This window comes from Trichoderma citrinoviride, assembly GCF_003025115.1.
Source record: "Trichoderma citrinoviride strain TUCIM 6016 unplaced genomic scaffold BBK36scaffold_1, whole genome shotgun sequence".
Lineage (NCBI taxonomy): Eukaryota > Fungi > Ascomycota > Sordariomycetes > Hypocreales > Hypocreaceae > Trichoderma > Trichoderma citrinoviride.
The window spans coordinates 2,576,283-2,585,867 of NW_020194709.1; the positions used below are offsets into that span (position 1 = coordinate 2,576,283).

A 9,585-nucleotide genomic window follows, 5' to 3' on the forward strand; every position below is an offset into this window, starting at 1 on the left:
TAGCCCTCCTGAGTTCCTCTTGAATTTTGGCCTCTGCTGAAACGAGAAAGTCGATGTGTCATTTCTTGCTCTCCAAGTTGCACGAAACGCTCTCCCGGTCTGACGGAACGTATAAGCGGCAATTCTCATACTCCAGATGTAAATTCTCAGTGTGAATCCCGACTGGCGTGATCCGAGTGAACCGTTTGCGGTTGTTGCGCAAGATGAAACAAGAAGAAATGGTAAAGGTCGATTCTCACCATGGGCAAGCCGTTCCAATCTTTCCGAAACGAGGACCAGCGTATCGACCATGGCACCAGTGCGGATTGCTCCTCGTCAATGTTCACGTTGGGTGACTGTGCTGTCTTCTTCTTCTCTGACTCTGGTCTATTGGCATTGTCGAGTCTTCAAATGTTGAAAGTACCAAGTCCAAATGGTTGATTCGAACCATCGGTGGCTTAGAGCCAGGTACAGCCTTCTCTCGCCACTTCCTGTGCGTATGGCGAGTGAACATGGTTGGGAAACGTGATGCTCCAGGTTGTTGTGTCGGCCCGTGAATTCGTACGTCCATGCGATTCTCTCAGTGTTAGAGCAAGCATCCCGGCATCTGTCTCCTCTTCCACAAGAATGGCGATCCTCGACTGTCACGTCTTCAAAATCAAAGGAGAGCTCTCTTGCCTCCTATTGAGTCGCCGTTGTCAAGGGCCGTAGACGGTCTGTATATAGGTTGACGAGACTTATTTATGGCGTTGTGTTCCCGGTTCATCTAGGCCAGGAATGGTACTGAATGTTCTTCTTGACTGTAAGTGAGCCTTTGGATGGGTGTGTGCGATGGTCACACGATATTCAGGGTGTCTTCCTCGGGTCTTTGTCGACCAAATGGTTCAAACATAATCCAACTCGGTCTACTCAAGCTTCCATAAGTAGCCATAGGTAATATGGATGCGAGAACACGTAAAGTGCCAAAGAGAAAAGCTCGTCAAATGTATAGGGGTTCAGCTCGGGTGATGGATTCCTCATCGAGCCGAGACTCGGTAGCTGTTGCAGACGGCCCCCCTTTATCGGCAGAATCGTTTGGAGGCATGCGTGTCGAATGAAGTGGGTGCACTCGAGTCCAGAACGGTGACAAGGAAGCGGCAATTACGCCATCCGCAAAGAGCCTCGTCGAGGCTGTTGGTAAAGGGTTCATGTTCCGGTTTAAAAATCTGCGGTAGTTTCCTCGGTGGCTTCGGCCACAGACACGGGCTCGAAAATCTGATCGACGTCGTCGTCCTCAGAGAGCTTGGGGAACTCCAGCAGCAGTGGCAGAAGAGTCACATAGAACATGCCTCCGAGGCCCTGGGCCTTGCCCAGCGTGATGCTTAGCATCTCCTCGCCGCGGGGTGGTTGGCAGTCCTGCACCCTGATCAGGAAATCACGCATGTGAATTAAGTTGGACGTTTGATTCGACTCAATGCCATAGATGGCCAACGAGTAATCCGTTCCATCCGCAGAGATCGTAGCACAGGGATTGGTCGTTGCCAACGACTCATGGCACGGAAAAGCCACCCGCTGAGGGGAAGCGGTCGCCTCGTCGTCGGAACTGCCGTCGATTGCGTACAAACCGGCACCGCGGTGGGAGGACTTCCAAGGTGGGTTGGGTACGTCGCGTTTCTCGCCAGGCACGTCAGAGTTTGCTGAAGCCACCGGTTGTCCAGTCCATGTTCGTGCCCGAAGCGGTCTTTGATAAACTGCTGTAGACGGCGTCTCTGTTGAATGTAGGCGATGGTAGTCGATACCAATCCACAGTAATCAACAGGCACTGTCGAGCTTGGCCGGCGGCGTAGCTCATCAGGATGGCTATGAGACCTTGCGAATTTGGCAGCCCTCTTGATCTCATTGTAACTATGCTTGCCGTATGTCAGGCCGAGGATGGCGAAGGGGCTCTGGTGGGGAAGTAAGCCCATGATGCGGAGGCAGAATTCCAAACGCGACAGAAAGACCGAAGTCGGCGAAAAGAATGGCGAATGTAATAGAAGATGCGAAGGCGACGGAAGACGCGAAGGCGGCAAGAATCCAAATGCGGCAGAGCTCGCGAGACGGCGGCAGGAATCGCACACAGGGCTGCAGGGATTGCGAATGTGATGGACATCGCCTTGGAGCAAAGATATACAAGTAAGGGCCAAAGGTGTCTGTGACTTCTGTATGTAGACAATCTGATGGTGTTGTATCAGGGGCGCGAGTATGTCATGAAGAACACTCATCATTGGAGTGTTGGCCACCCACACAAGCGACTCCCGCCTCAGCAGGCGGAAAGTATGGTTGAATATCCCGTTCAGGCACAGTGCCACATGGGCCTCGTCGACCACTCAAAATCCCTACTTCAATGTTTTCTGTATACGAAGTATCGGCAACTTCTATGGCCCCCAAAGCCACGTCCTCAGGCAATTGGTCGTGTATGTGTTGGCTGGGAAAGCCAGTAAGCACCCGCCACCGAGACTCCTCGATGTAGGCTGGAAAAGTGAACCTAGAAAACTCTTCGAGCAGGCCGCAGAAGACAAATTAGCTTTCGAGATCATGATATGGCAAGCTTCTGGACATGACGTGCCAGAATGTTTGGTGATGGACGTATCAGCTCGCAACTGAGTGGATGTAGCTGCAAGTCAAGCGATGGCATGGAGCTTTTGCCGTTATATTGATAACCAGGATGACTTGGGCTGTTGATCTTTGTTGATTAGTCGGGAGTGGCATCACGTCCATCCACAGGTGGACTGCGAACAGCAAGTAATAAGAAGGTGTGTGCGATGTCCATTGAGACTTCTTCAGCGCGGCGTCACGTACATAGCCGTGATAGCCACCTGCTCTCGATAGTTCAAACCCCTGACCGAGGGACCCATGTGGCAGTGTTGGCAGTTTTGCTCAACCCTCGATTGGAAAGGTGAACTAACTCTTGTAATCTGTCCGTCGTGGTCCCCAGGTCGCGTGTGGTTGATAATATTGCCGGAGACTCCTCGCCATTGCAGCAGCACGTCTACTCTAGCCGATGTTAGTCTTATGTAAAGGCCGGCCTCTGACCATCAGGATATCGTCACTGGTAATTGACTCACGTCAGATGGTTTGATAAATTTGCATTTTCAAGTTTCCATCCATAAGCTCATTCTTATATCTCATTTATTAATATGACGGCACCTCCCTGGGAACGTCTTTGGCCGAAGAGACAGGAGGTGGCCGCGGACAAAAGACGTGGAAGAGAGTGCTTGCTGATATCAGCGAATGTTTTGTCAAACTGCGGATGAAGAAAGCGGATACTCACCCGAGGCAGTCTCTCCTGGGCCGGTTGTTGACCTTGATCAAGCGCAGCCATAATGCTCTGGCTTTAGTAGAGAGCCATGTTCTCGACCATCTTCGCCAGTGTCTGTGTATTGTTCTGTTGCGTCGTTGACAGTAACCTCCCGTCTGCCATATCATTGGCACCCTCAGCTGAGGATTTGGATTCTGGGCATCGCATCTGATGCCGAAGCGTCCGGTCAGTATGGCTGGAGTAGAAGGGCTATGCGGGGGTCAAAGAGAATGAATGGAGAAGGTCAACGTACCGCTCGCCCTCATCATTAGTGTGTATCAGCACCCTATATCCCTTTATTATTGGGTCTCTCTCGGTGATGCATCTTGATCATAAGTCTGGAAGAAGGGAAATGCCAAGATGTGTATGGGTTTAGGATCAAACTTGAAAGTACAATTGGAAGTGCTAGAGAATGATATAGACTGTTATAGACAGACTTGTTGGGCCCAGACCAAACTGATGGCCATCAATTCACTCGTGCTGTGGCTGCCAGCCTGGGCAGCTGCGTTTGTGTTGTTGAATCTCGTGTGTGGTCCCGGCTCATCCCACCATGAATGCATATGCTTGTGACGTCGTCTTTCCCTATTCAACGGCTCTGTTTCTTGGCACCCGGCGGAAGGAAGCATGAGAGCTTACCAGCATGGTTAGCCGCCGGTCTTCTACAGGTGTTTCGTTGAGTCTAGCCGGGACTCTGGCGCCGTGAAGCGGCTACTGGCCGATGACTCCACGTAGCATTGTTACCTACATGCTATTGTCCGCTCCGATGTTCCCTGAAGACCACAATGATTTCTTGATTCATTCATGAAACGCAGGAATCGCTTCGTTCTTCGTGTAAGAAGCGGCTTCAGGGGCACAAGCTGGCGGGATGCTGCACTCTTGGCCCATCAGGCATTACTCGCAATGATGTTTGCTCAGCAGACGAGGTGTGGCTTGACGTGTTAGTCTTCTGCACGCTTTCTACGCAAGTGACGCGGCATCATCACTATGACTGATTGCGTTTCCTAGGCCTAGGATTAGCTTTGGGGTGTGCATAAGTTCTATGTATGAGGTATCGTTAAATGGTAGTGACGTATCAAACTACCCCCTTGTGAACGGACTATTTGCCTGGACATGCCCTGTCGAGAACGATGAAGCTGGCCACCTTGCTGGGATAGATATGAGAAGTAGAATTGTAGGAAATTGAGTCTCGAAGAAGCTCCACGGGCTCTTGTTCGTTCTACAAGTCACCTCACAGCCCGCCAAGCCCGTTCTTCACCTAAACACACCCTATATCCCATCTGCACAGCCAGACAGTAAAACACGCAAGAGCCAACATATCATCGTGATCACGAATGTCGAGGTGCTTCAACGATACACTCGCCTCCAGATTCTTCCCCGAAAGAACCACAGCAACTCGTCTCATATCCAAAAGAAAAACCGTCCATCTTCCTCGCAAAAGCGACGTGACGTCGAAAAGTGAGGTACCTCTCCAAAGACCCTTGCGCTAAGCCTAATCCGCGATAAGGTGAAGCGCAGCTCCCCAATCGCGTTCCGCCATGGTGTCCTGAGACAAGACAAGAGAATCGCACGAGCTTCGAATCTCCTATCAGTTTGTTATCTCGACCTTCTTCTTCATCCCTTCACCGAAAACCAACCAACTTCGCGCCGCCTATTCTGCCCATTTCGAACACCCCAAGGGGACCCCTGTCGCGTCCGCACAAACGAATCGTATACAAAAAGCACATCGACGAGGGAGGGGGGAAAATATCGTCAGCTCGCCAAAATGTCAATGTGGCTATCCGATAACCAGAGTACGTCCTCAAGCGACCAATGGACCATTTGCCAAATGCCGATGCGATTCAATTTGCTGACTTGCCGCGTTATCAGAGATTGGGGTGGTGTTCTGCTCAGGCGGTAGGTACGCGACCCGTCCGCAAGCTTCGCGCTTCGACGACGACCAAGAGCGCCTCGGTCTAACGCAGATCGCTTCGTTGCAGGTGGTCTCTTCCTCGTCGGGGGAGTGATGCTATTCTTTGATCGTGCTATGTGAGTCTCCCACCTCCTCCGAGCGACCTCTTAGGCGAAGTTATCTGGCTAACATCTTTGCTCTTCACAGGCTTGCGATGGGAAACGTACAGTCCCCCCCCCCGACCTCACCTCCCCTCGATCGCGACAGCCATCCCTCCGAACACGAACTAATACGAACGACTTATATCTAGATCCTCTTCCTCATCGGCTTGACAATCATCATCGGCCCGCAAAAGACATTCTTCTTCTTCGCCAGGAAGCAAAAAGCAAAAGGCACGGCCGCCTTCTTCGCCGGCCTCACCCTGATACTCATAAAATGGACCTTCATCGGCTTCATAGTAGAAGCCTACGGCATCGCCGTCCTGTTCGGCGACTTCCTGGGCACCATCGCGGGGTTCGCCCGGGGGCTGCCCGTGGTTGGGCCGTACATCGGAATGCTTGCGGATCGGATAGGACTTGGTCGGCGCAATGCCGAGTTGCCCGTCTAGCAGGAACCGCGAAATGTTGGATTTTGTGTGCTGCGCATGACAAGCTGCCAGCGTGTACTGGGTGTAACTGGAAAATTTCCTGACAATTGGGGGGTTAGTACGGAGTAGTGATGGCGAAGATGCTCGAGGGCTGGTAACTGAAATCCGGCTCGGGGTGGGCAGCGAACACCGGTGTTTTGGCGTTAACTAAACAGCGGCGTTGAGGGACGGTGTAACAATAAACTGCTGGATTGTAAACTACATCATGTATCAGCCCAGGTCTGGGCGGGATAATCATGATACAGGCGATGGTAGCTAATAGCAAGCTTCAAGCTGTAACTAGCTTGAGATGGCAATGTTAGCCAAGCATCGAAGCTAAATGCAAGCTGAGTCACCAGAGCAGTTTGGGAACAAGACTTGAAGAATGTTGGTTTTTTTGTTCCTTTTTTTCTTCTTCTTGGAATCTGCCGAGAAAGATGACTTTGGTCCTCCCAACACATGGCAGTTAAGTTGCAAAGATTTCCCACGGAAACTCCCCCATGCCTCCTCCTATATCATCCAACGCTGTCACGGCACGACTGCTCGGCACCCTGAATTTTGCACTCCATCTTCAGACACCCTCACCCCACCAACGATGTTGAAGTCTTAGTATCCGGACTTCTTGAGGTGGTCGGCGAGAGCGCTGACGACCAAGGTGGCGTTTCCGGCCTGCACGTTCTCCGCGTGGATACCGATGACGATGGCCGACTTGGCGGCCGCGATGGCAACACCCGACTTGCCCTAATACCTCGTGTTAGCAACTCCCGAGCTCTAACAGAGATACAAACCCGTATGAAAGAGGAAGAATCGGCTCGAGAGGTCCAACGTACAGCTCGGGCGTAGATGCCTTCATCATCGTTTCGGGTCAAGACGTAGCGCTGTCCGGCAATGTAGAGACCCTCAGCGTACGCCTTGTCAACAGCGGCCTTGTCCTTGCTGACGATGTCGGCAATGACCTTCATCTCGGCGGGTTGAATCTGCATCATGCCACTTTCCATCAGACTCTCCGTCTATTATTGCAAAGTTGGTGGGAAGACAATACCGTCAGATCAGGAGAGGTGGCCCAGGCACTGTCGCCAGCAATGCTGATGATGGCGCCCTTGGCGACGTGGCCGGTGGCGACCAAGCTACATTTCCCGCAACGTCAGTATTTCGAGGATTCGGATCGTTCAGGCGGAGCGGCGAGAGAGGGCTGGGACTAAGCACCTAGTATCGACGAAAGCTGTGGTTGATGAGATGTTAATAGCTGTATCCTCACTTTTCCCATTCTGCGCCTCCTTCGAGGTCGAGGTGGGGTTACGGATCAGGGGGGGGGAGAAGAGAGGGAGCTGACCTTGCCAGGACATGATGACGGCTGTGAGATCGGAGTGTCGTAGAGACGGGAGAGACTGAGGAGAAAGAGAGCAACGAGAAGAAGAAGGAGAGAGAAGAAGAAGAGAAGCCGGCAGGGATGAAAGGGTCAAAAGGGTTCCGCGAGCTGGGAAGAAGGTCCAAAGGGAAAATGGCGGAGTGGGTTGTTTATCTGGGCTGGCTGATGAGGTGGATATTCGTCGAAGCAGCAGAAGGACAAGGCAAGAAGATTGCTCAGTTGCCCCTCGTTTTCCGTCAGTCCCATTAATAACTGACCAGAACCGGACCTTGCCTTTCCTGTGACAAGTAGCGGGTACCTGCCCGCACCGGCAATTTGGCGCTGAGCACCACGTCACTGGGACCAACATCTGCGCCCAATGTTCCCCGCCGCGGGCCCTTTTTTTTCCCCTTCTCTCTCGAGGAATGAGGAGACAAAGCTGGGCCAAGGAACCCCACCAAAAGAAAACAAAAGCAAGCAGCAGCACAGCACAGCTCAGCTTCTGGCTGTCAACTTACTAGAGCTAAGGTATACAGGGTGCCTACCGCCATTTCGGTGCCGCTGCGGGTATCTCGAGGTCCATAGGAGCCCCCGTCCCGTCCCGTTATAGGAGGCTGCGAGAATGGCCAGACTCCAGGGGATGAGCTGTGCCTGATGCTAATTCGGGTGCCTGCTTATTGCTTTCGAGTGCAGTGTTAGAGGCAGCGCTAGCTTGGGTTTGACGTCAAATTCCGGGAGGTGATGCTACTGGCTGGGTCACGAGTGGTGGTGCGTCGACGAGTCTCGACAGGTACCTATAGGGGGAGACACATGGAGAGAGAGACGTTGTAGTGGCAATATCATCAGAATTAGTCTGCAGAGACAACTACTATACCTCCTAGGCATCCGGATTGTTGTAGGATTCACATACTCAACGGCTGCCTGGCCGACACGGTCTGACAGGCTCCGGGTTAGGGCTGCGATATCACGGCTTGACTCTTTTAGCTTCTTCCACCCAGACTATTTTTCTGCCAGGTGCGTTAAGGGGGTCCCTTTCTCGAGCACAACGATCGCAGCCTCGGCACTGCTGCAGGCCTGACAGTCCCCTCCCCGCTGGCGGCTCTCTGCCCATCCTCATCTTCATCCTCGTCCACAAAGAAACTCGCCGATGTGACAGATGCCAAGCATTCCTCTCAACTTTGACACCTACGTCATCTTCCGCATAGCTGGGAAGCACGGGTGTCTGCGTTAGCCGAGCTTCTTCCAGCGATGCCATGATGCTGCTGTTCCCGTTGTCGGTGTGAGAGAACGTTGAACATCACCCATACTGGGTAGTACTTTAACATACATCATTTTCCGCACCCTTGCCCTCGACCCCGAAATCCTTTCGGGCTTACCTGGCCTAAGTAGTGTCTGCTGCAAGATGATCCTGTGGTATTGGCAGTGACAAGGAGATTGATCACATGGAATTGAGTCTTGCCGTAAGCGGGGCCCCATTTCCACGTTGTCTGTTGTAAGTGGGACAGCGAAGGCATCTCGAAATGATGATATTTGACGGCAATCTCCTCATCAATATGGAAGATGAAGGAATCACGGTTTCTATTACGAAATATTGGTTTTTATTGTCTCCGCCGTCTTGAGCATATCTGAGAGCAACAATTTCCGAAGGCGTGGTGACTGTCACTACGTTGTAAACATACCACATACTCTCCTCATTTACCACTCCTCTTAGCCGATATATATCAAGGTAATGCTGCCTCGTCTTTCTTCTACAGCACATGAGAGCTGAGGTTCGGCCACCGGCTGGTCTGCAACTCACTTGCAACCATTATCAGCAGCTCCGCCTGGGATAAACCACCTCACAACGAACAAGCTTCCAAGAATGACCAAGAACAACTTTGACAAAACAGCCAGAAACACCGGTTATCGTCCCGCTGCCGGCGTCAGCGATTCTTTGATGCAACATGCAGAGCGCTCGAGGGTCGATGCTAGTCGGATCGCTTTCCGAGAGTGCAGTGAGCCTGGTACGGTACCAATGCATTTGACTGCAATATAGCTGGAATCGCGCTACTCCAAAGCTGTCGCTAGCTGTCTACATATATCGCAGTCCACGCCCACTTTGCTCTTAATCTGATACAATGACAGCTTAGCAAACCTCGAAGTTACCGCTGGGAGAAACAGCTGAGGCTCTCGCTCATCCTATAACTCGTCATCAGCAGCGTAATGGTGTTTCTACTTAAAGGCCAGGTGGAATGAAATCAAGCCCCTCAATCTCCGGCTATCTGGTGACGTTGGCCTCATTACCAACAAGCTGGCATCTACAATTTCATGATACCTGGTAACCCCTTTCAGTAATTCGTCCTCTGACGGCACAAACACACTGGCACACTCCGTACGGTGCCTTGCATAGGCTGTGGCTCTACATCGTGCAACTACCGTGTGCAGAG

At 52.1% G+C, this 9,585-nt stretch overlaps 3 protein-coding genes across 3 annotated transcripts; 1 reads left to right on the forward strand and 2 right to left on the reverse strand.

The window, feature by feature from the left end:
* Window positions 1-1,176: 1,176 nt before the first annotated feature.
* Window positions 1,177-1,858, reverse strand: BBK36DRAFT_1137482 (hypothetical protein; the record flags this gene model as incomplete). The annotated part of the gene is made up of 2 exons (XM_024893164.1): window positions 1,177-1,655; window positions 1,711-1,858. The coding sequence occupies 2 exons, from the start codon at window positions 1,856-1,858 to the stop codon at window positions 1,177-1,179; spliced, it is 627 nt and encodes a 208-aa protein (XP_024754151.1).
* A 3,202-nt stretch (window positions 1,859-5,060) lies between these two features.
* Window positions 5,061-5,793, forward strand: BBK36DRAFT_1108744 (Got1-domain-containing protein; the record flags this gene model as incomplete). Its single annotated transcript, XM_024889399.1, has 4 exons — window positions 5,061-5,088; window positions 5,165-5,195; window positions 5,394-5,409; window positions 5,497-5,793. The coding sequence occupies 4 exons, from the start codon at window positions 5,061-5,063 to the stop codon at window positions 5,791-5,793; spliced, it is 372 nt and encodes a 123-aa protein (XP_024754152.1).
* Window positions 5,794-6,417: 624 nt separating this feature from the next.
* BBK36DRAFT_1155618 (Profilin/allergen) lies at window positions 6,418-8,843 on the reverse strand (the record flags this gene model as incomplete). The annotated part of the gene is made up of 4 exons (XM_024893845.1): window positions 6,418-6,552; window positions 6,642-6,788; window positions 6,854-6,938; window positions 8,839-8,843. The coding sequence occupies 4 exons, from the start codon at window positions 8,841-8,843 to the stop codon at window positions 6,418-6,420; spliced, it is 372 nt and encodes a 123-aa protein (XP_024754153.1).
* Between the last annotated feature and the right edge of the window lie 742 nt (window positions 8,844-9,585).